The 26,941-nt window shown below is 40.5% G+C and overlaps 1 protein-coding gene across 5 annotated transcripts in view; it reads right to left on the reverse strand.

Annotated features, from left to right (window-relative positions):
- The window catches only part of DNMBP (dynamin binding protein), a 69,945-nt gene that overhangs the window by 6,411 nt on the left and 36,593 nt on the right, over positions 1-26,941 (reverse strand). For 3 of the 5 annotated variants that reach the window (XM_016219976.2, XM_016219973.2, XM_087824500.1), the window contains 10 exons: positions 13,101-13,294; positions 12,151-12,250; positions 10,300-10,447; positions 9,679-9,696; positions 9,153-9,352; positions 7,553-7,683; positions 6,471-6,575; positions 3,506-3,634; positions 1,740-2,072; positions 1,065-1,244 (listed from right to left, as the gene is read on the reverse strand). In XM_016219976.2, the coding sequence (XP_016075462.2) occupies positions 1,065-1,244; positions 1,740-2,072; positions 3,506-3,634; positions 6,471-6,575; positions 7,553-7,683; positions 9,153-9,352; positions 9,679-9,696; positions 10,300-10,447; positions 12,151-12,250; positions 13,101-13,294 (1,538 nt within the window). Of the gene's footprint in view, positions 1-1,064; positions 1,245-1,739; positions 2,073-3,505; positions 3,635-6,470; positions 6,576-7,552; positions 7,684-9,152; positions 9,353-9,678; positions 9,794-10,299; positions 10,448-12,150; positions 12,251-13,100; positions 13,295-17,413; positions 17,654-26,941 lie in introns of those variants that run through there. The other 2 variants (XM_016219977.2, XM_087824501.1) reach the window with 2 other exon arrangements.

Consider the following 26,941-nt stretch of genomic DNA (forward strand, 5'->3'; position numbering starts at 1 on the left):
TATGACAAAAAAAAAGTGACTGAAGAGCCACCTAAAGACTCAAAATAGCTAATATTACTAGGTCTTCTTAGAGTTTGCTCTATGAAACTAAACAACTGAAACTTTCCTCATGCTGACTTCCCCACCCATAAAAACAAACAATATTCACAAAAATAAGATAAAGTCAAAGTAATAATAAATTTGATTCCCCTTTTAAGGTAATTTAAATTAATGTCTATCAGATTATATGGAGCAAAAATATTGTAAACAAAGACAGGTCTTCAGTCTTTTAGATCATAACCTGATATAATCTGGCATATCTTACCAGTTTTCAAAATATGGAGGAATTGAGTTTAAAAATACATATAACTCTAGGTAAAAAAGAAAAGCAGTCAGCAATGGACTGTTTGGCAGTAAATCAAATAATTACCCTTTCTAATACATGTTCTAAAATAGGGAGGCCTGGCAGAATTAACATACCCTTAAATCAGTCCCCTTCATTAACTGATCAAAGTACTAACACTTTACTAACTCCTTTCACTCTATAGATGAAAATCCAAGAAAGCTTTTCAGAGGGCATTTGGCAGTACATACCAAGTGTGAGAAAACTACAGGTGGTCACTGTCAAGTACTGGTAGGCACACTGGTGATGCTTGGTAATACTGAGCACATGAATGAATGAGCCCGTGACAGATAAGGCCTCAATAACCTCTATTCTCCATTTATTATAAAGTATTTAAACTCCTACTAAATTGCTAATCTGTAGAGACAGAGTTGGGCCCATCAATACTAAAAATAATAACAATGATAATAGCTTACTTACATAGTGCTTACTAATTGCCAAGAAATTTCTAAGTGCTTTTCATATATTAACTCATTTAAACCTCATAATAACTCTATGATGTACTATAATTATTATCTGTGTTTTAGAGATGCAGAAACCAAGGCACAGAGGTTAAGGTACTTGCTCAAGGACATATAGTGAGTTAAGGGTCCTTACCGGGATCTGAACCCAGGTGGTCTAGCTCCAGAGTTCACATTCTTAGCAACTAGGCCATGAGTCCCCCCTCTAGTTCTCCACTCACCAGGCCCAGGAGTGGCTTTCGAGCAGACTGGCGGTCCACAGTCTTTCTCTCAAATGGCCTCCTGGTAGCTGGGAGAGCCTCTGGGAAGAAGGTGAAAACCTGGAGCTGCTGAAGAACTCTGCTGTGCTCCTCATGGAAGACGGCAATAAGGTTTCCCTCTCTGCCGGCAACTTTAAGTAACTGGAGTCCGTGGGAAGAGCAGAGATAGAGGAAAAAAGAACACGATTACAAGATCCTAGGACTGACAGAGTCCCGTTAAAACCAACTGGAAGCTAAAGTTCAGTTGCAGGTCACTCTGTAAGCTACTGACACTGCAGCCCAATGCAGGGACAGAGCTGCCAGCAGGCACAATGGATGGCTCTTCCGGCCATTGCTCAGGGTGGAGAGACATTTAAAAGCCACGGGTTTCACCCAGCTGGCGTGGCTCAATGGTTGAGCATTGACCCATGAACCAGGACATCACAGTTCAATTCTTGGTCAGGGCACATGCCTGGGTTGTGGGCTCAATCCCCAGTGGGGGGAGGGAATCAAGAATTCCAGTCCCGAATGGGCTTGACCTAATGCCATATTTAATCTGCCTAGTTTGAAGAATGTCTTAAACAACCCTACTGTGCATTTCCAGAAAAACACCAGAAGTTCAGAGATGAATTCTCCATGGGAGGAAAAGGAACTCACTGAAAGCAGTGGCTTCAACTGCTCCAGAGCCTGGCGCACGAAGTCGCAGTGGGCCTCGGCGTAGCCGTGGATGCAGTTGGTGAAGAGGCCCTGGGCGTACTGGTGGAACTTGGGCAGCTCATCCAGCAGCTGCGCATTCAGGGCCTCGTAGTTGTTCCGGGCCGACTGCAGCTCCTCCAGAGTCTTCTTGTCCTTCAGCTTCTCCGCCCGCTCCGTGCAGTTATAGAAATCCAGCAGCTTGTCAAAGCGCTTCTGCACCAGCTTGTGGGGCCCTGTAAACATGCTCAGTAACTGATTGAGGGGGGAGATGACAAGCCGCTCTGTCCTCTCCTTCTGTAGGGACAAGAAAGGCACGTTGCTCAGTAGCCCACATCTGTTACTTCCCAAAATACTCTTCAGGCTGATTTTGTTATGTCCTGTACCACCTGCTTTATTCTTAGTGCACAAGCTACACCCGTGCAGCTCCACGTGTCCTAGTTACCCAATACCAGATGTATGTACATACTCCAAAAACTTCTCAACTTATAACTCTGCCCCAAGTGTGCACACACCAAAGAGTGTGCAAAATATGCTAATCCCTCCTTAGCCCCGCAGTTGATAACAAATGCTAAGCTACATGCGTTAATCTGATGCCTGTATTACAACCCAGACATGACAGTCGGCCTGGTGTCACCTCTTACGCACAGATGTCTATGTAACTTGAATTTAACTTATGATTTAGTTATAAATCTAGGAGAAACTTTTTCACACCCATAATATCTTTTCTTATCATATGTAGTAAGTAATATCTGTTTCATTTTTCAGAGGATTTTTCTCTTTTCAGTGGACAATGAGGGCAGGATATTGACACATAAAAAACATAAATAGGCCCAGCCAGTGTGGCTCTGCGGTTAAGCATCGACCTATGATCCAGGAGATCAAGGTTTGATTCCTGGTCGGGGCACATGTCCAGGTTGCGGGCTCCATCCCCAGTAGGGGGTGTGCAGGAGGCAGCCGATCAATAACTTTCTCTCATCATTGATGTTTCTGTCTCTCTCTCCTTCTCTCTTCCTCTCTCTGAAAGGAATAAAAACATATTTTAAAACAAAAAACCCACCAACCCCATAAATAGGTACTTACTAATTTATTTTTAAAATGCTAATGTTAGAACACCTATAAGTTCCCTGAGTGTGCATGTTTTCTTCAGCTTCAAGCCATTCAGACATCTCCAAGACACTATCAGCCCCCACCCATTTCTTTCTACTTGGGACCAAACAAGTACCACATACAGTTGACTCTTGGACAATGCAGGGGTTAGGGGTACCGACTTCCTGCACAGTCAAAAATCCATATATAACTTTTGACTCCCCCAAAACTATTACTAAAATCTACTATTGAGTTTGTACAACCTCAAAGATCTATTTGTTAACCTCTTAACAATTCCTAAATATTCCTTTTTAAGTTATTATTCCAATAGTTGTTTTCTTTTGATCAGAGTTATCAACAGTGATCCATGACTACATTTCCTAGTTTTCCTTTGTCCCCTGAAACCAGGCTGATCACAAGCAATGAAAAAAATTTGTATGAATACATATAGGTCCCACCTGTCCTTTTAACTTATTGAAAGTCATGTTTTGAACATAAAATCCTGCTACAAATATCCTAGAGGATAGCTAGACTCCTGCTGCACAGAGCATGTCTCTGTGGAATTAACTTTTCCAGGAGCTGGGTGTCCGAGAGAACCCCAGGAAGAGGACCCACCGGGAAAAGTGTGAAGAATCACTTACAAAGTTTGTGAAGAGCTGGTCACTGATGTAGCGATGCACCTTCTCGAACTGTTCCAAGTCCTTGTGTCCCTTCTCCATGCACACATCCCACATGCTTGCAGCAGCCACCACTTTCACACACGCTGATTCCTGGAGCCAGTTAGGAACAAACACAAATAAGATCAAACAGAACTTTCTGGCCCTCATCATTCATCCTAGGTAGCAGCCTGGGGAAGAAGGGTTCCAGAACTGAAATTTGTCTCTATAGTGTAGCATTTTAGCTTTGAAACAAACATATTCTCATAAACTATGATTTATGGGCACAGGGAAAAGCCTAAGACTTTTAGTTATGGAAAAAATGGTGAGGGCTTTTATCGTCATTTCCCTAGCTCCATAATTTGAGGGTTTCTTCATGCATCAAAAAGTAAGTTATTCAATTAGAGTCAAGATGATTCCTGCAGAATTCTGATAATGAACAATAATCTCTCCTCTTCAAATCCTGGCTTGTGCTGTCACCTCAGAAACACCTGCCCACTGCCCTGTCGGTAATTACAGCCTTGCTTCCTTCACCCGGACCCTAGCACTCCTGACTGCTTTTGCTGCTGCAAAATATCAGTCCATATGCCAATGTGGAGACCAAAGAATACAGTCAGTGTGCCCCAGCTTATGTTCTTGCTGGCTCTCTCTATCAGCCAATCTATGAGCTAATGTTATTACTGGCAGGGCTTTTCCATTTTATGTCAGTGACGAAACTGTTCAACATTTTTCCCCTTAATTTCCACTGTTAGCAGCCAGAACCAAATCGATCTGCCCATCAAATGGCTGTCAATATTCCACGTGTCCCACCTCAAAATGCTTCCACCCGTTGCTATGGAGATGAGCCTTTCAAGGCCTGGGGGCTCGGATGCATACTTGCTATACATTTAGAAAACACGGGGAGAAAACAGCTAACAGATGGTACCAAATAGAGGAATTGTAGGGTAAAGTCCTCAGATAAGGGAACATATTTAGCAGCTGTCCCAATATTTTTTGGCCAAATCTCTCACTTGAAGCCAATGTGCTCCTTAAAAAGTTCGTAAACCCTAGTTTTTACCTAATTACATTTTTAAAACATGAAGGGAGAGAGTTTGATATTCAAAGGAAATGCAGGGGGCATTTCAAATCAGTGAGGATTACTCAATAAATGATGACAATGGGTTAACCAGTTAAAAAAAAAATAAAGTTGAATCTCTACCTCAAACTTTTTAATACTAAAGTAAATTCCAGCTAAATTATAACTTTAACATTAAAAAAATGAAATAATAAATATACTAAAACATGGGAGACATTTATTATCTCAGAATAGGAAAGTTTTTTTTAAGGTGACACAGAACTAAAAAGCCATAAAAGAAAAGTCTAATCAGACTACACAGAAATGAAACTTTTCTACACAGAGAAAACACTAAACAAACTCAAAAGCCAACAAACTGGGGGGAAATATTTATAAACCATCATCTCAGACATATGGCTATTCTCTCCGATATATACAGAGGCTCTACAAATCAATAAGAAAAAGACTGACAAATCAATAAATAAGTGCTGCAAAATATAAACAAATCACAGAAAAACTATGACTTAAACACAAAAATATCCTCAACTTCATTCAAAGAAATGAAAATTTAAACTATATTAAAATAGCATGTTCTTACCTATCTTTCAGACCAAGATAAGATATTTTAATTTTGATAACACTGTGTGTCAGTAAGGGATGGGGAAACCATTTCATACATTAGTTCATATTTTACACATACATTAACAATATCTAGTAAAATTTACACTGTCATGATTTGGCCCATAAAACCTAGTTCTCTAGGCTTTCAGATATACTCATATAGATTAGAAAATTTATATCTACTTCCTGTGCCAATGTTTCTAATCTTTTGCAACTATAATTTAAATAACTATCGATAGGGGTTAGTTAAATGTATTATGGCATGTCCATACAATTAAATATTATGCAGTTGTAAAGAAAGGAAAAGAGCAAGAAGCTCTGTGTGTACAGGTATGGAACTGACTTCCAAAATGATGCTATTAGGTGTAAACCCTAAGATGTTCAACAACATGTAACTAACACACACACACACACACACACACACGATAGGAGAGATAAATGGCACCCGCCTCTACAGAAGATGACTAGGAGACAGGGGCAGGAGGAATCATTATTTTTACTTTTTACTTATCCCTTTGGTACCTTTTATATTTTATACCATTCTACTTAGTTAAAAAAATGGTGTTTTTTTTTAAAGCAAAGGACTTTTTTTTTTTTTTTTTTTTTTTAACCCTTCCTCTCCCCACCAAAGGAACTCTTTTTAAGAAATTTGTTTCATAGGATGAGATTTTCATGTGTGAGTGACAGGTGTATATCATATATATATATATATATATACACACCATCCTATAAAATCAATAAAGAAATTAGAAACATGAATAGAAAGCATTCTAGCCCTGGTTCTGACTTCACGAAGGAAACGCGGTCCTGGGACAAGGCGAGGGTGGCCTGGGCCTGACCTTAGCTCCTTCAGCTCTCCAGACCCAGGCATGGTTCGAACAACTTTAGAGGCCTTCTGAAGAGCAACTAAGTAAGTTGGAAATGAATATAATTATTAGAAAGACCTCTATAAGAACTATTCTCTTACTATTCTATCTTTAAAATGTTTTTGACAAATGAACTGTGATAAATGCTTCTTAGATAATTGGATACAGGAGAGAGTAAAAAAGGTGGTGGGGAGACTGAGAGGAAAGAGCTAGATCACCTTAAAATTAATACAGCAGTGCTGATCTTCTAAAGGTTATTTAACCTTTAAATAACCTCTAGGAATCCCGATAAAAAGTACATCATGCATAACAGTCAGATTATTCAACATTGAACAATATGCTGGATGAACAGGAAAGTGGGCCAAACGGCCGGGTATGAGATCCTAACCGGGGCGATGTCCTCACTCACCCGGATGTGCTGGAGGTAGAGAGACAGGTCTCGGATAAAAGATTTGATCAGTCTTTCTTGCATTCGGAAGTTCTTTTCTGTTTCTTCAAATGCTTCATCTTTTATCTGTTCAAAACAGACAGGTATTGTTAGATGATTTGAACTCTCCCTCAATCTACCTTATTGGGAAAAGGACCTTTCTTAAAAACACCTTTTGGTTACATTTTAAACCTTTGATGTTTCCCTGCATCATACTAAATTTAATTTAAACACCTCTGTTTGGCTTTGAGAGATATCTAAAATATATAAGGACCCCCTACCTTCACACCTTACCGCCCCCGTTCCTGATGAAGACCCTTTGCTCCGGTCAGGCTGCTCTCTCCACCACTCTCTCTGGCACCTGCCACATCTGTTAATTCTGTGCCTTTGCCCCGTGTTGTTGCCTTGGCTGGTATGCCCTCCCCTCTCCCTATGCCCACTTGCCCTCTTCCTTTAAGGCTCAGATTAAATTTCTTGCCAACATGAAGCTCATGCTCCCTGAGCTCCTGTTTCCTTAGGTACTGCAGCACATAGAGAACAAACTGCAAAACTTAGAGCTGACTTCTTTCTAGCCTGCATTTTCCCTTATTGGTATCATGTGCACATGGCACAGTGAATGACGTCTGGAGACTTTGGCTATACCCTCAGCACTGACCGTGGATTGTTTTTCCAATCACTCAATCCCCTAGACTTCACATTTCCTTATGTGTGACATATGGTATTGAATTTAAGTGAGCTCTTAAATCCCTTCTAGCTTAATAGGTCTGCAATTTTAATTTTGTCTCTGTACATAAATTATAAGCTTCTTATGGGTGTCTAAAACCACAATAATTATTGGCCTGCTGATCTGCCATTGTACACACTGGCAGCTCACCAGGCCACGGATAGAGGGCTGGGTAGATGGACTGACATCATCAGTAGCTGCAGGGTCTTGTATCTACCAGCCAGCAAACACTAGGGGAGGCACTAAAAGGGGGTCATGCCAAATGACACCATACACACTGTCTGTGGAGCCCTGAAAAGCTGCCAAAGACATGCTGAACCTGCCACTGCAGGGCCCTCACCTGTGGAGCGAAGCCAGTGAGATGCTTCAGGTGACTGCTAACTCGGTTGGATTTCTTGATGATGGAGTGGATGTTCAGTTTAGAAATTTTCTCCATGAGGCTATCTTCATCACCCTTCCGGTACTTGAGGACTAGGGAGTGAGCCAAATTGGTGAGTTAAAAAAGCTCTTTCCTGAGCACAAAGAGACTACAAAACAAGCTACAAAGCAAGACTAACAATGCGAACTAGAGCTAATGCTTGATCTCAGTAAGCCTAGAATGAGTAAAGGCAAATTATCAACACAAATCACAACATACTCAACAGCAGAGACACTGCCTGGACTGGAGAAGGTTAGCAACAAGGAGGAGAGGTAGCAGGTGTAAGGAAAAGAGCCTAAGATTTGAAGTCAAGGAAACCTCAAAGTTTAATGCCTGGGTCTGTCGTTTCATCAAAGTGTGACCTTAAACAAGTCACTTAACTTCTCTGAGACTCATTTTTCTGCAATAAGATGTAGAAAGTAACAGTACTTGCCTTATAAGACTGTCTTAAATGGTCTCACATAAATTTGAGATAGTTATATCATATTATCTCACACAGTAAAATGCTATCCAGGAGTTATTTGATTAACCACTGTGCCATACATTGGGCACAATCTGCAGAAAACACTGGAGCTCAGAGTAGAAGGGTCACAAGGGGAAGGTTGGGGGACGGCAGAATGACACACTTTATTATTGTGGAAGATGAAGATGACATTACATCAGAAGATAGGAACCAGGGCAGAGGACTGACTATGTGGCCAGAAAGCTTTTACGGCCACGAGCAACAACATGACATATGAACGTGGGTGAATGGTTGAAGTAGGAGGCAGAGAAAATGGTATTAGGTACATTGGGGAGAGGAGTGGAGAACAGGCAGAGGTTATACTGCATTATAGATTCTTTGAGGATATCAATAGTGCGTCCGTTTAGCATGGTCACCACACTACTTGAGTGTTCAAATCAGAACCTCAACAAGACATTTGATAAAAAGAAATGGTTCAGTTCATTCTACATTATAGAGGAAGAGTGGGTGGTTTGGCAACTGACTGTACAGTGTTGGGGGGGGAGGGGGAGGGGGAGGGAGAGGCTCAGACCAGAGAGGCAGGTTACTGGGCATAGGCAGGACTGATGGGACCCAGAGACGTGGCCATATTGGGCTTTTCTGGGAGAAGACTAAAAGTCCTAACTTACGTGGAGACAGTAAAATATCGAACCAGACATGCAGAGCAAACAAATGTTAAGCATGGATTGAAAAGGACTGTCTGTGAGCTGAGAAGGCAATCACTCATGCCTGAAGGCACTCTTGATCAGCCAGTTTCTAATCAGTCCTCCTATCTCTTGGGAAAGACTGTTGCTGCTATAAGCTTTATCAGAGATGTCTATTTCCAATATTCCATGGTTATGCTTCTATTACTACTGCTCGCTTTCTTCATATCACATTTCCCCCCAATTCTACTACCGCTTCTTCATCACAACCCTATAACCTACCATCTGCCTTGCCCAACTCCGGTGAAAGAATTCTTTGGAGAAGGAGCACGCTCCCAAGGGCATACGTCCTTTGTAGCAAGTGTGCTTTTCTTACCCAGATCCTTTCGACGTTTATATTCATTAATGTTAACGTTGATTTCCTTGACTGCAAGGACTGCGTTGGTTAAAGGCACTTTATCCGAGTGGGATTCTGGGGTGGAATTCAGCAATTCCATTAGCAGCAGTGGGTAACGCATTACTCTCTGTACTGGTTTGATGAGGAAGGAGCCCAGGTTAATATAATTTGTGCATCCCCTATAAGAGAAGGAAAAACAGAGCCTTTAGTCCACTGTCAATAAACAACACAGGGCCTACAGGTAGTATCTGTTATTCCTAAATAGAGCTCTGTTCTTTTATCCTACCTTCCACTTTCATTCATTCATGTTTACTGGACACCTAATAAATACCAGGGACTGTTCCAAGATGCTGGGGATTTCATAGTGACCATAAAAAGTCCCTGCCCTGCCATTTGGTGGTAAGCGCTATAGAGAAAAAATAGCAAGGTAAATCTACTTCTAGATTTCTGTCTATAAAGGAAGAAAATAAAGAAACGAGTTTGTGCAAGTGAAGAGGCAACTTACCATTCGTTGTACAGGCTCCTACAGGGCAGTGAGCATGAAAAGAAAAGAGACAGCTGATTAGAGATCACGCTGATTTTCACATTCTTCTCGGAACATATCAGTTGAACATTAATGCCCATTAGCAGGGCAGACAAAATCCCAAGGGATAAAAGAGAAATTATGAATGTCTATGGTAGCATACTTAGTCTACCTTAAAAGTTAGTAAGCCCCTAACTTCACTTTGATTTACTTGGATATAAACATTAACCTGCCTCCCTAAGACCAGGGAAATCTCACCTGATGGTGGAGAATAACTGAATTTGTTCTTCTTACCTACATGCTTGTTTATTTGGACCAAACTACCTTCCTGACTACTTCTTACTGAAAATGCTAACTTAATATTTTGTATGTATAGATAAAAGTGACTGAAACGGATAAAAGTATAAGCAGGAAACCACTTATGATTTCCATGACATATGATGGGAAAGGCAAGTTACCTAATAAGACTTAAGATAATATATCTTTTATGTTTAAAATAAGGTGGATGGATGGATATAAGAAGTCTAGATATACATATGGGCGTGACGTTCAAAAGGCAGAACTAAAGAGCTATGGTGGAACTGAAGTGGTCAAAACTCTTACTTAAGCTCTGCCAAGGAGTCCTGAAGATGCTTCTGGATCTTCTCATCCTTCTCATAGATTTCCAGCAGTGAGATGGCCTCATCGTGATTCTGGCAGTAAACTTTGTATGTTCCCTCAAGCTCATCCCGGTGATCAAGAAACACAGATCCTTTGAAACAGACACAGACATACAGTGATTTTAGTATCTTTCTTCTCAGTATCCTAAATGTAAGGTATATAGGCAAACTTTAATATCAGTTAAATCCAATCACAAGAAATAACAGTAACCTACCCATCAAATTAATAAGAAATTTCCATGTAATAGCTTAAAATTCTGAACCATGTCATCCATGTACTGATTTTTCAACACACACACACACCCGGTCCCTGAAACAGTCTCCAGCCCCTTTTCAATCAGGCAGAGTAAGGACTTTGCACATATTCTCCATATAGGTTTATGATCAGAATCAGTAAGGACCCCATCCTCTAATCTCCACAGGGATGAAGAGATCCTACTACAGCTGCCGTTTCCAACCTCCTCTCCATGCATAAATTAAAAACTAAGGACTTTAAATGAAATTTATTCAATTAAAATATCTATAACATAAAAACCCTAAACATATAATAACATGTACTTTTTAGAAAGCATTAAATAGCAAAATGTAGCAGTGACTCTAATAATAATAATCACCATAATTTCAAAGTATGATGAATGACATAAGAAACTGGTAACCTTGGTTGCTTCTGCTTGATATTTGCAACAACCTAATGTGATACAAACACGTGACTTCAGTTGGTGATAAAGTCAGAGATACTACTAACTATATGTGCTTTGCTCCCTATATGCATACCTTAAAAAATGCTAAATTTCAGTTAGAAATTACTGAAAATAAAGATGTAATTTCTTTTTTTTGATCCAAGTTCATGGACTCCTTGAAATGTAGCCACACACCCCTGGTCTACAGCCAATTAGGCATACGAATAGCTCCTATTTCATTTAGAGCTGCTGTTAAAACTACTCTTTCTCTTACCCTTCTTTCCTTCTCTCAACACATCTGGTCCTTCCTTCCTCAGCCTGTACTGCTCTCCCCTAAACAGTGCTCCTCTCTCAAAATACGATCCCACTCACTGCTTCCCCTGCAACTATTTCTCCCAGCTGCTCTGGGCATGAGCCCCTCCCTCAGGGAACCTCAGCCCTTGCTCTACAGCGTCACCTCTGTTCCCTCTATGTTGTGTCCTATGGAATTCCCTAGTCTTGTGCAGATCAGTGCCTATTTAAATTAAATGTAATCCCATGATTAAAACTTGATTTTGTTCAAACATCACACCTATCCTGCCCTGTCTCATTAGCAGCCTCACTTCTGTCTAATCCTGCAACTCAGCAGGCACCAGAGCGGGAGCGGGGCTGCTGTCTTCTTGACCTTCAGGGCCACTCTGAAACCTCTGAGCACACTGGCTGGGCTGGATATTTTGTTTTAATTTCCTACTTTATTGTTGTCATAATATACAGGTAATAAAATAAATTAGAAGAAAAGTACGTTCTGATATTTCCTATTTTATTTAAAATATATATACTATGTGCGACCCACTAATTTGACTCATAATTCACTATCGGGTTGCAACCGGCTGTCTGAAAAACAATGTAATAAGTGGTAGCTAAAATTTCTTCTATTGCTAACATCCTCTATCACCTCAAAGTTGGCTGCAGATAAAAGGAGAAGCTGAGGGCCAAATAACCTCTGAACTAAGTAACTAAAACTTCATTCCTTAGCACCAGCAAGGCCCTTCTCCTCCTGCCTTCTACCCATGAAGTTAAAAAAAAAAAAAAAAAAAAAAAAAGACTGCTTCTGAAACAATGGCAGGAGCTCATACCTACAGCATCGCTGATTTCCAGATCGGCCAGTAACTGCTTCGAGACCTTTATTACCATCTGCATATTTCCAAAAAGTCCCTCAAAATCAATGTTCGGTATCTGAGAAAGGGAAACAAAACATAAAGAAGCACGAAATGAAATTAATAGTATCATTCGCATCAGAATCACCTCTTCAAGGATGATACAAAAATTGCTCAAGGTCATCTTCACTCGCTCTCATGAAGATTCCAGAATAGAAGCCTCCAACATTAGCTTTAGTGTCACCCTTTGTCCTGATCCAACTCCTCTCCGCTGTCTCCTCCCCTACTACCTTAGTAAAATGACTAGGGAAATGGCCTGGTCTGTAATTACACCGGGATACATATTCCTACCCAGTACCCAAAGTCTGATGGCACCGTCTATTTCCTACAGAAGTTCTTGGAAGTGACTGCTCCAGGGATACAGACCCAAACCCACTTCAGGTGGTCAAGGAACAAGCAATAAGGACTGTAAACCCCCAGGAACTGTTACCTCTTTTTTGATCTCTAGCATCTAGAAAAGAACCTAACATATGCACATGACAGTTAAGAGTTTCCTGAATAAACCCTGTACAATGAAATCAGGTGCCAGAGCCAGTAATCCATCATCTCCAGACTTCATTATATTATTATACAACCTTTCTAGTAGTGACAATCCAAACTCCCTGGTACTGTTTCCAGGAGCCAAATAAACAGAAATGTCCTGGGTGTTACTGCAGTAAGTCCAATAAGTTAACAGTGGACTTGATAAGTGACGAGATGCTGATGGCTTAAGTTGACACATGTATGTTGGGACCCTTGAATTAAGAGCAGCAGCCATAGCCTTTACTTCAAACCCAATAAACCTCTGTGGTGAAAGTTCCCATATTCTGATACTTCAGGCTTCGAGAACCACATTCAAGGTAAAGCTAACTTGCTCCCATAGCTCCCACCTGTGCCTGCTGCAGGGGAACCATGATCCGCTCAATGCACATTTCCAGGTCCCGAATGTAGTCTCGTTCTGTCTGATGAAGCTCTTCCACCACCTTGGTTCTCTTCTCCAGCATCCTCTGCTCTGGGTTTTCAGTGGATACAGACCCAGAAGCGGCAACAGGAGATGAGGACTGGGAGGAGAGGAGCGTCATTTCTAGAAGGGAAAAGAGAACTGGTCAGCATATCTGTGTGTGCTAAAACAGGACTCTTCAACAGTTTGATCTGAAAGGAACACAGTCCTTGAGAACCAAAGGCCTCACAATTGTCAACAAGCAGGAAATCTGATCCCACACATCAGTTCTAATCATGAGCAGATGAAGAGCTTAGAACTCCCCTCTGTGCGATACCATTTTTAGAATTTGTCCTAAAAAAGAGCAGCTGGCCCATTTTATGAGGACAAATCAGTGTCCACAACTTCCTTGGCAAAGAGGTTGAAAAAGCTGCTGTTCACATTAAGAATTTCTTTCATTTAATTAGGTATAAAATCTATTCCATGATCTCAGCAGCAGAAATACCAAGCTGGAAGTTAAAAACATTGATACAGCACATTAAAAAGAATATTAGGGGTAACATAATAATGCCAAATACGGGAAAGACAAGAATTAGGCAGAAATTATCCGTCTGAGATCTGGGTGACTGCAGGACTCACTATGTTCCAGTCATGTGATGGTGGATTTACATTAATATGTAATGAAATATGCAAACATTATTTAGAGTCTCCTTATCAAAATATTAATGAAGCCTCACAAGCAGGTTCTGTTACTTCAAATGTCCTAGAAGATGTAAATGTACTATAAGCATGAAGTCTTTTAATGGTATTTTTAATTAGAACCTTTATAGGACCCACACTGCATGATCTAAAAATGAAAACAAATATGCATCTTGTTATTAGCTTTTTCATTTACCTGTTACTTAGATACACATGATGAGTGTTATTTATATAGATGAGATGGCATTTGTTCATTCGAATGAACATTAAATACTAAGATGAACAATTTAAAAAATTTCAACAATGAAGCAATTTCTGCTGTGTATTTAACATTCCTTAAGATCCACTTAAAACAACTACAGATTTAGTTAGTAAATATATTAGTAAGTCTCAGTATAATTAGAATTTTTTTCCCCAGCCTTAAGATGCAAAATACAAGTATTCAAACTACTTACGAAAAATAGGCTTTTACAGCAGATTTCAGTCTCCAAAAATCTTCCCTGCTGCCCGTTCTCTAAGAATTTAGGAATTCCTATGTTGATAAAGTGCAGTCCAGATTCTGGTTTCTAAAAACCATTCTCCACTAAAAGGAACCGAAGTTCTATGGAGAAATAGCTAATTCCAGGGCTGGGCAGAGCAGATATAAACGAGCCTGAAACATCTTACGGTAGAAAGGAAATGCTCAGCAAAATGAGGGGGTCATGTTCACAGGGGCTCCCACTGGCCAAATCTGGTACAATTTGAGTATCAAAATAAACAAACACAGGATTGGATTATGATCTATTGAATAAAATAAGAATCCATGAGCTCATATTGATAAAATGTAAGTACATAAATAAATGAGAGAGAAAAAAAAGCTCTTATGGTAGAATAAATATAGAAAAAATAATGGTGGGGTTTGATGATGATCCAGGTATTTGCAGTTTTGAATTAGTTGTTACAAATTACTTATTATAAAAATGAAAAATAGTGACCATGTAGTGGAGAAGTAGATAATACTATAACTGAGTAATCAAAATTCAAATTACCAATAAGGGACAAATAGACATCATGTGTTTCCATATGTCATATCTGGAAACAACACAATATCCCTGATGAAGTATCCCAGTCAAAAATGCATAATCTGAAAGGTACCTTGAGGAAACATCAGACAAACCCAAATCAAGGGTTTGTATTCTTCAAAATGTCATATCGGGAAAGACAAAGAAAGCCCGAGGGATTGTCCTCAATCAAGACAGCTGAAGAGATGACAAACAGATGTAATGTGTGATTCTGAACTGGATCCTGACCTGGGGGGCGGGGGTGGAATTGCTACAAAGGATGTTATAGGGCAATTGATAAATTGTACTATGAACTATAGATTATATTAATGATTAAAATCAGTTAAAAATGTCCTGAAATGGCAAATCTAAGTGATCATGTATGAGAATATCCATGTTCATACAAAATAAACATTGAAGCTATTAGTAAGGGACATGATATATGCGACTTTACTCTCAACAGTTAGAATAAAAACCCTGTGTGTGTGTGTGTGTGTGTGTGTGTGTGTATGTGTGTACACACATGAAGAGAAAATGAACACAAAAGCAGGGCAAAATGTTAAACACTGGTGGATCTGAATAAAGAATACACAGAGGTTCCTTGTACTCTAACAATTGTCTGTAAATTCGATATTATTCAAAATAAAGTTTAAAAAGATATAAAGACAAAATATCTTTCTTGAACTTATTTTTGGTAGAATGACAAAATTTCAAACATAACTCTTATTTCAGAGTGCTAAATTATAATTCTAATTAATTGTAGTGTATGTAAAATTTATTTTCAATAGCCTTATTTTAAATTCTTTGCCATTTCAAAGCAATAGAATCTCAGTCCCAAAGATGGTTTCATAAGTGGTAAGTTGAGAACAGAAAATCATTTTTATTTATTTTATTTTTCTGAGGTATAAATGACATAAAACATTGTGTTAGTTTCAGGTGTACAGATGATGATTCAGTATTTGTAAAAGAAACACCTTTAATACAGGACTAAAAAGCTCTGGAAAGGAAAACATTTATTGAATTCTCACTATGTGCCATGCACTTTACATATTAGGTCCCTGAACTCATTTCATATTCACGCCGCTTGATAGATAAGAAAACCTAGGCTTTGAGAGGCTGACCAACTTGTCCCGGGTTATATAGTGAGTAAATGGCAGTTTGGAATTTGAATCTAAATATATTTAAATCCAAATCCTATGTATTTAATCCTGCACCATTTTGCCTCCCTACCCTGGTATCTCAACTAGAAAAGGTCAGGAACTTATTTGCTTCAAATCTTAAAAATGTCCTGGAAACTATTATCTCCCAGAAATCAAAGTTCTATTTATTATAGTAGTTGAAAGCATAAAACACCAGCAAGTACTCATCAGTCAGAAGCCAGCAACTTACATTAAGAGACTCAACAAGATTTTTATTTGTATCAAAAGAAAGAAAAAGAAATGTTAACAATTCTTCTAAACTACCAGCATGCCTTTTTTGGGCAGGTGAATTTATAAATTCTTGCACAGCCTTTAAAAAACCAAACTAAACACACTTTAGCATGATTAAAACCCCTGTGGGATGTTTTTGTTAAATTGCAGTTTCCCAGACACCACTCTTGAGCTTCTGATTCAACAAATCTGGGTGGGACCCGGGTATCTGCAATTTTAACAAAACCCTAGGTGTTTCTGAAGAGGCAGGTGACCTGCAGGCTCCACACATATATTAATTAAACTTAAAAATTCAGTCACACTAGAAATACCTGGCTTGAAAAGACTCCTAATGTAAGACTGTTTTTCCATTATTCCAAATATATTCTAAGAAAAAAAGCTTGATCTACAGTTTTAGTATCGGGGACAACCAAGAGCTAGAAGGGAGCCTCTAACCTCAGCCAGCTGCTCTGGAGACAAATCTTAGAATCTTGCACTTCCCCACTCTCCAGCTGGGGAAAGTCCGTCTTTACCTCTGGGCCACAGTTTCCTCCTCTGTAAAGGGAGGATAAGAGCACCTGCTTTGTAAAATTGTTGAGGGAACTGAACAAGGTAACATCTCCACACCACATCAGTCCTTTCCCACGACGGGCCGGAGGACGCTGTCTGCACCAGGTTAAGGTAAAATGCACCAAGTGGAAATGCTCCGTCCAGACACCGTCAATTCTACTTTTCTTTAAGAACAATGAAATCTGGGGGTGAGGAAGCACAGGGGGAAGCTGTGGCCCAGCACCAGCCTATTAATAAAGAGTGCAGACTAGTCCTACTTTCCAATTCCTGGGGGGCCCTGCAGGTGTTAAGGGGCTGGGGCTGAGCGCACAAATTTACTTGCGGTGATCAAACAATTCGTGGTGGGTTTTTTTTTCCTTTTGTCCACTTTTCCAGCCCCTACCCCCAACCCCAACTCCACTCTTTCTCAAGATACCCCCACCTCCTCAGGTTAGTCTTTTATCACCAGGCTCATTCCTCAGTGTGCTAGGAAAGGAATTCGGCCTGCCGCAGCTTCCCACAGCTCTCGCAACCACACTTTCGAGTTAAAGAGAAAAGCCACTCACTTCTTCCCTTGCTCTGGAAGTTGGCTCAGTCTTTGACAAGGAAAATCTTGGAATTCTAGGCTTGGTCCCAAGCTGCACTTGAGCGAGAAGGAGGCTGACCATTCTACCTGCTTTTGTGTGGACTCCAGCAACCCCGGAGGTACCTGCAGCACCAAAAGGGTGACGCGGTGTCGGGTGCATCAAAGAGTTAGCAGGCTGAGAAGAATCTTCCCGGAGCTCTGGAATGCACAGCAAGCCCCTAAAATTCCCCTAGGCTTTCTCATATTTACATATGAATAGCCCCGAGTCCCCCAGGCTATCAGAGCAGGGCCAGTTCCAAAGGATGGAGCTGGAATCCTCTGCTAACTGGACTGAGATGAGAAGAGGGGCCTTGCTTTCACTCAGGCTCAACACCTTTCCCCTATTAGCTCTCCTTTCCCTGTCCTAACAGTCACAATTCCCCTTCAGGAGTTTTTAATCCAAAAGTATTATCTTTTACTTTTCCTACCCCTGCTAAAAAAAAACCCCACATATTTCCATATATATAGGGGTGGGGAAAAGTAGGTTTACAATGGTAATACAAACAAATAATACAAAAATTAATAAATAATAATACAAGAAAAAACTGTGTTTCACACATGCAGAACTGTCATCCTACTTGTGCCTACCCCGTACTATGAGACGCAAGTGCTCAGAGAAAGCTCTGGCAGGAGGGCACACCAATTCATCAGTTTGCCTCAGGAGGGGAACTGGGATTTGGCTTTGAAGCATCAATGGGGACTTGAGCTGAATCGGTACTTTTTAATCTCACAAGAATCTATTACTGTACTGCCAGTAATTTAAAACAAACCGCCCTAACTAAGCTCCACCTCTAGTGGTGAAATTCTGAGCAGTCTGAAGAAAACAACTTTTAGTGAAGAGCCTTTCCCACTGCTTCTAACATTGTACCATTCATTTGTGAGGCCCTCCTGGATGGTGAGCCCCTGTGTTGCTCCCCTCCATCCTTTTAGCTTTAAATTTTATTGTAACAAATATTTATATGGCACTTACCATGTGTCAAGCACTGTTCTAAGCATTCTACAAATATTAGCCTATTTAATCCTCATAACAACCCTACTACTGTCCCCATTACTGATGCGGAATGAAGAGGAATTCAGTAACTGGACCAGTAAGTGGAAGACTGGGATTCGAGCCCATGCTGAGCTCCTGACCAATAGGTAAATCATGGGAGTTGTGACCTGGACTTCTGCTTGTTTGTCGGCTTTGGTGGCTGCCTGGTAGTCAATGATAACATAGTGCAATTCTAAAGCACAACTGACCTTTGTAGAGTTACAGTTCACCCACCATTAAGACTGTGAAAGTTTATGTATTTAAACATATATGCATATGTTCATATGATTATAGCTCTAAAACCCCACTCAGTAATATAAATAATCCCTTAGCAGAATCGAGTCTGTGTAAGTGCCATACACAGTAAATATTTAATAGTATTCCAGATAATTTATTGCAGAAATTATGTGAACTGAAGGGAAAGGGCTTTTTTTATCATGTCCTTTGATACATCTTTCCTACTTACACACTTATCATCTTACTCAGGGACAGGGAGAGCCCCATTCATGAAACCTCAGCTCCTTCTTGGTGACTTTGAGAAAGTTGCCACCCAGAGGGGATAACAGGGCAGTAAGTAAAAACCTTTCGTACTTTCTCTACTTCTTAAAAAATAAAAAGTAAGCCTTTTAACTGAAGTGTCTACTTTTAGGGGTTGATTCTATGTAAATAATTGGGTAAGTGTACAAAGATGTACATATAGGAATGTTGTTCAATGTATAATAAAAATATTTAGAAATAACCTAAACAGAAACAGCCAAAATTTCTCCCAAAAAGGTTCTGGTTAAATAAATTGTGGCATATCTGTGTGGTAGAATACTATTATAGCCATTGAGATGCAGATTTATATTTACATTGTGTTATTAAGTGGGAAAAAAAGCAGATTACAAAATAGTTTATGAAAGAAATGCAGTTTTGTTAAAAGGGAAAAATATTTCCAATGCAAATATTTGAAAATGAAAAAGTCTTGAAGGTGATAGAAATTCTGATATTTTTCCTTTCTTTTTACTTACTGTATTTTCTAGCTTTTCTACAGTGAATATGTATTACTGACATAACAAAGAATAATAAAATAAAATAAAAACATTTGCTATAAACGAGGATGTTCTACTAATAACAGCTTGAAATTACTCTGTGAATCCATTTCAAATTCTGTCTTCACTTTTTAATAATATGAGGTTTCTTTCCTGACCTAATCCCTTTACATCGCTGCAGAAAGTGAGTAATAAAATGCTGTTGAAATGACACGTTGCTAGTCTTACGAGAAAAGCCAAACACAACTGCCTGCTTAACAATCTGCCCGGCAAACCCCGAGAGGAAGCGGCCTGCAGATTTGCTCAGCTTCTCCCCAGGCCCAGCTGGAGGAACCATAAATCCTGGTTTTCCACATCGCCACACCTCTGCAGCCAGCCCACCAGCCCCCTGCCACCTCCATTCCCCTCTGCATGGACACAACTTTCATTTGGAGAAAGTCTGCTCGGAGAGAAACTCTCAGCGCCGCGGTCGCTGGCTCTCCCGCCGGGCTCACGGAGCACTGTTCCAGGAGCCCCAACTTCAGGTCCTGAGTCTCCGCAGCAGCTGACAAAACTCTCCCCGAGGCTTCTGCCCCGCCGCTTGGGCAGGCAGCCCGCGAACTCTCCCTGCTGGGAGGGTGTCGGCCTTGGGACACTTAGCTCAGAGCCTCTCCCTCCCTCCTCCTCCAGGCGCTAGCCAGAGAGCACACCAGAGTCAAGAGCCTGCATTCTTAGGCTAACAGGACAGCAAGTTTAAAATTAAAAGGAGGATCAACTGAAACACCATTTTTGAACACTCAGCAAATACACATAAATCCTAGAGAGGTGTGCTGTTGGTGTGCTTAAAGCTATGAGGTTATTATTATTTTATCTTTAGCAGAAGTGACATTATCAAGAAGGCAAAGACAGTTTTCGTAAAATAATTAGAAATAAATTATCACTGCTTAATAAGCAAAATTTGATTATAATCAACCAATTAAACTTTACATAAAAAGCTTTCTTTTTTCTACACAACACACACACACACCCCTAGTGCTATACTGAACTTGAGGGAAGGTACTATTATTATTCTCATTTTACAAATGAGGAAACAGGCACCAAACAATGAAATGACTTGCCTGAGACCACACAGCTAATAACCCTGCACATTAAAAACCAGCATCCCAAGCCAGCGCTTTCCATTAAATGCCAAGTCCTGTGCTGGGTTGTACATTTTGTCCATGTGAACATGACCATTTCCAGCATATTTTCATGTTTAATAATAACCCTACAGTGATGTTTCAATATTTGCTTATATATATTGCCCTCTGGCTATTTTTCTACCCTACTCTATAAAACCAGACTTTCTTCAGCTTCTATTAGGTGGTTTACTTTTATTACTTCCATTTGCCCTCATAACATTTTATGTATCTTTTATAACTGTGCACCAAAAACATAATCATTTTTATCTGAATTATAATCCGGTTCCAAGTTTTAATTACAAAAAATGTATAAATACTGGAGAGCTACCAACAGGTGAGGCAGAGATATACAGCATGGAAATGGTCTCCAGGCTTCCTTCTGTCTCAGGCAAGTCATGTCATTTGTCCCGTGTTCAAGAGCAGCAGATCGAGTGGCATTAAACTACATGGCCTTTATAAAGTTCTTTCCACTTGACTTAATGAATCTAATTGAACAGTCAAGATACAAATCCATGAAATAAAAGAATAACACACAGACAAGAGCGTGGTGGTTACCAGAGAGAAGGGAGAGGGGGAGGCAGACAAGGGTAAAGGGGGAGAAACGGTGCCGCATGGAGACCTGGCTGGGGCGGTGAACACACTACAGTGACAGAGGATGTGCTGCGGAATTGTGCACCTCAAACCCATATCATTTTATTAACCAGTGTCACCCCAATAAATTCAATTGAAAAATGGAATGATCTTTCAGCATTTAGTGTTTTGGATATATTTATTTAAAAGGGTCAACCCAGTCTCTCAAATAAGGATTATTTCCAAGCATAATCCAATATTTTGATGGTAAAATCTGATTGAACCTAGGATATAGGTCAGTAGTATCTTATTTTCTAGGTGAAACGTGGAAAAAGATAAAACCTTAGTACAAGAGAACATAAATTGGGTTTCCCCTGGGACCCCAGTCACACATGCTGTATAGGTTTAAATGAGCTCTAGCATCCCGACAGTCACCCACTCCCCTATATCTTCCTGGCTTCCATTTCTCAGGATATATGTGGAGCTCCTTGAGAGGGAGCAGGGATCTAGACCTGGGATCTAGCCCTGCGGGCCCTCCTACTTGTGTGATCTTGGACATGTTATACAACCTCTCTGGGTCCTGGTTTCCATGCGTGTGTTTAACAAAGGAGTTGGGCCTCTTTGTTCACTTCCAGGCTCTGAAATCTTACATGACTTCCTACTCTGTTAGATCATGTACTCCTCTTAATTTGGTATCACCACACTAGCCTCTGACTAGTTCCGCAGGAGTGTCACTAGCATGTGAGGCCTCGTTGGACTCATCTAGGCAGTCAGTCACTTCCTTTCAGTGAGCCCAGAGGACCAGGCACTTGCTGCTACTATGGAACCTAGCACAATGTTCTTTAAATACTTGTTTCCTTATTATTTCTTGGACATGACGAGCCCAGCTTATCCATGTGCCTTTCTGCTCACCTACTGTCCTTTAAGCCCACTAGATGAAGTCCCTGGATTATTCTTTTATCTAAACTTCAGTTCTCAAAAACAATGCAAAATGATACTTCCTATTTAACTTTCGATGTACATGTTGTGCCCCAAGACAGAATATTTCATCTGACAACAAATATTCATTGAGCACCTATTACATGCCAAGTCCTACGTAAGGGTCTAGAAACACCATCTTCACTGCCACCATGGAGCTTAGACTCTGCTGGGCTTTTCTGCACATCTGATGTGCACCTATCTACAGCACTTAGCACGACTGGCACTTATTATTACTCAGAGTGCCTGAGCATGGTTGTGATGAAAAAGGCTACCCAAAGATTTTTAGAAGTCACTGAATACCCTAACTTTTGTTTGCCTTAGCTACATAGCTGCCACAGCTGGTTAGGGCTTAAAACCTATGGCACTGGAATAAATCAGGTTTCAATCTTCCTCTAAGAGGAGAGGGAGGGGACGGAGGGGAGGGTTCGAGAGCAGAGGGGCTGGAGAACACAGGAAATGGAATTCCCTATCTTCAAGTTACTGAGGAGGGAACTAGAGGAATTCTACAATACATATATATATATATATACATACATATATATTTTTTTTTTGTCTAAGTATTGCTGTGAGGTCATCAGTAAGTGGAAGCATCTCCATATTTCAATAGGTGCTAAGATGCACATTTTTTCACATTCTAACATCTCTGAAAGCAAATGTGCTTTTCAACTAATAGCATGTTAATAAAAGTATGCTAGTTTAATTAGAAGTCTTTCTCTTTAATGGTACACAAATCATTCAGTGTCTTACAATAGGTGGTGCTTTGGACTTAATGAAATGCACTAGATTTCATCTGTCTGTCCCCTCACAGTTTATGATTAGAAGGGGTTTCTTGATACCATGCAACAAGGTCAGCTGTGGAGCCCTGGATACAAATGAGCACCTTTCCATCAGAAACGGCTGTATCGGCACTGTCACACTCTTGTGACTTCACAGTCTGATGTTTATGCACTTTCTGGTTTTTCAGGAAATGTCAAATTGATAAACACTGTGGCATCAGAATGGGTGTGTCAAGTTTCTGAGCTCCCTCCCTGACACCCCACTGAAGATTAAGCTGCCTTGGCACTGAAAATTAGCGGCTTCGATTCACCCCTCCTCCCTCTACACCTGTTAACAACCTCAGGCACATACAAAAGAAGATGTCCCAGAAGACTGCCTCTTCTATCCTGCCTCAGTTTCTTGCCTGTCCTTAATATATCTTGTTTTTAGTGAGACCTGGATTCTTCCCAGGCCGATGTTCCTTTACTAATGATGAAACATTATATAAGAATAATTTAGGTAATGGCTTGTAGAGAAAACAGGCAACCTAGCTTTTTGAGACTACAACTTGTGATCCCAACAGGCAAAGTCTTTGAGTTGGATGGAGTCTGCCAGATTGGATCATTCTAACCTCAGAAGAAGAGTGCTTTATTTTCTCTAAAGCTTCAAGTATCTCCCAACTCCTGAAGGAATATGGCCCTACATATATTTCTTTTTGCTTCCACATATTTATTCTTTCTCTCTCCTTTGCCTCCTACCTACCCTTCTATCTTCAACACTCTGATTTTAAAAAGTAAGTACATGAGGCTTCTGGTCAAGATGGCAAAGTAGGTAAATGTGCTCGCCTCCTCCTATGACTACATCAAAATTACAACCAAATTATAGAGAAACCACCCTTGAAAACCATATAAAGACTTGCCAAACAGAACTCCTATAACTAAGGAGGGATATAAAGAAGGAGCCACATCGAAACTGGTAGGAGGGAGCGGAGACACAAATGAACTGTTCCACACCCACATGTGGCTGTTAAGAATCAGGAGGGATATCTTGGCTGCAGAGGTACCACTGTAGAGCAAGGGGTCCCAGCCCTATCCTGGTCCCCAGCCTGGAGCACCAATGCCAGGAAGAGAAGTCTCCACAGGAGCTGGCTGTGAAAATCAGCAGGGATTCAATCCTGGGGAGAGGAAGGGCTGCTGCAGACCCAGGCATCCTCCCAAAGGGCCCAAGCATGAACTCACTCACAAACACTTGCCCTAACTCCAGGGAGAGGACAGCACAGCTTGTAGGCACAGGCAGGTACCCAGTCTGAGTCTCCATTAACTTGATCACACTACTCTCACCCTACCCTGGTGATTCCCTGCCCCACACAATTCATGTCGAACCTCTTTCAGAGGCTAACCCACACAAGAAACCAGCCTGGGCCAGTGCTTTGAATTTTCCTAAAATCTCCCAAAGGTTCACAAATCCCAAACAAGCAGTGGCTGTCCTTGGTTGTACCTCTTGCTAAGTGGCCCCCAGTCCAGCACTACTGGCAGCCAGCCTCAGTTCACAGCATAACCACTCCTTGGTGCCTCCAAGCCCAGCACAGGCAGCTACCAACCTAATATCACTTTGTAGCTCGTACCATAACTTCAATGACCAGGCCGGACACAGGCAGCAGCTGACCTTGGCCTGCACTGGAGCCCTTCCCCCAAGAGGTCCCAGAACAAACACACCCAGTGACCAGCTTCAGACCACACCAGAGCACCGCCTGATTAGTGACTCACCCACAGGGTGAACTCAGCAAGCACCTGACACCTGCTAAAGCAAATCCTGTTCTATGGGGTTATTCCCTGCAGAACAGATTGTCTGCTGAAGTCACAGCCAGTCCTCACAGCCAGTCAGCCTGAGGGTCAATCCCACCCAATGACATAACAACAGAATATAATGGCTCAACTACAGCAGGAGGGCACACACAACCCACACAGGGGACACTCCTGGAACACCCAGCTCAGGTGAACAGGAAGACTGTGTGTGTGTATTTATATAGTGGAATATTACTCAGCCATAAAAAAGAATGAAGTCTTACCATTTGCAACAACATGGATGGACCTAGAGGGTACTATGCTGAGTGAAATAAGTCAGCTGGAGAAAGACAAATGCCATATGATTTCACTTACATATGGAATCTAAAGAACAATATAAATAAACAAATAAAACAGAAACAGACTCATAGATACAGAGAACATTTTGATGGTTGCCAGATGGTGGGGGGTTGGGGACCTGGGTGAAAAAGGTAAAGGGATTAAGAAGTACAAATTGGCAGTTACAAAATAGTTATGGGGATGTAAAGTACAGCTTAGGGAATATAGTCAATAATATTGTAATAACTATACATGGTGTTGGGTGGATGCAAGTCTTACTGGGGGAATCACTTTGTAAGTTATATAAATGTCTAACCACTATGCTGTACAGTTGAAATTAATACAATATTGTATAATTTAATATTGTATATTGTATAATATAATATTGTATAATTAATACAATATTGTATAATACAGTATTGTATAATATTGTATAATACAATGTCAACTGTAATTGAAAAACAAAAAATTTTAATTAAAAAAAAGTAAGCACATGAAAACTTTATTCAACTCTGTGCCCCCCACCCCCACCCCCAGCTAGTCAAATCTCTTTGATCCTTTTTGTGAAAGGTCTTGAAAGATTAGTCTTCATGCCCACCCTCTATGACCTCATCCCCCAACTAATTCCTTTGCAATTAATTCTGTATCATCACTGTTCAGTAATACTGTCTTTTCAGTCAACTAATAACCTCCTCAACAAATCCAATGGCATTTTCTTTTATTTTCCCATGGCATTTGAAAATGTTGGCTATTCTCTCTTTCAATTCTTTTTTTCTCCCGATACCCTCAAATTATCTTGCCCTCTTACTGGCCTCCCTACTCCTCCTGCCCTAGACTCCTAGGCTCAGTTCTTAGACCTATGCTCTCTCCCCTAGTCGTTCCTTTCCTCGGAGAAGTAACCTAGTCACAGTTTCAGTGGTTACATCTAAGGATGACTCACCATGTGCAGGTCCAGCTCTGACTTATTTATTCCTCAGGCTCCCATCTGGTTTCTAAGATTTCAATACTTTGATTCTTCACCTAACTGTGTTCTTCTTTGTCACAACTATGTATCTTTGCTCATATTGTTTCCCCATCTAGGAATGTTCTCCCTGTTTCTCTCTGCCTATCTCAATCCCCATTACTCCTTTAAGCTTTAGCTCAAGTTCAAACATCTTCGTAAAGTCTTTTCTAAACACTCAGGTAAAAACTGAGCTTTCCCCCTTCTGATTGCCCACGGCATTTACTGTCTATGTTATACCCTTGTGTACTTTATTTAATATTCATATTTTTATATTTTGTCCCTTCAACTGACCTGTAAACGTGTGTGTGTGTGTGTGTGTGTGTGTGTGTGTGTGTGTGTGTGTCTCTGTGTAGGGGGGCAGGCATCCTTTTCAGAATATCCCCAGTGCTTAGAGCAGTGCTAAGTACAATTCCGAGTTAATGATTACCTCTTGAACTGAATTCAGAGGGGATGTGGGATCTATGTGCTGGTCTAATGATGATGATGATGATGGTGATAGCTGCTCATGTTTATTTAGCACTATGTGACAGACTCTACTGCACTATTCCAAGTACTTGTTTTTCTATAAACTCACTTAAGCCTTATAATACTATCATGTAGGTACATTATCTGGTTTTAATGATGAGGAAACTGCAGCACAGAGATATTAAATAATTTAAACAGGGTTACACAGAGAGTAGGGCCAAGGTGGGGAAAGAGATCTAATAGTTCCCCTTACAGCACTTATAAAATTGTATTTTAATTATTTGTTTATATGTTGTTTCTGTTGGAAACTGTGAGCTCCTGAAGGCAGGCACAAGTCTTATTGGGGACAC

This window comes from Miniopterus natalensis, chromosome 14 (genome assembly GCF_054644295.1).
Source record: "Miniopterus natalensis isolate mMinNat1 chromosome 14, mMinNat1.hap1, whole genome shotgun sequence".
NCBI classification, from domain to species: Eukaryota; Metazoa; Chordata; class Mammalia; order Chiroptera; family Miniopteridae; genus Miniopterus; species Miniopterus natalensis.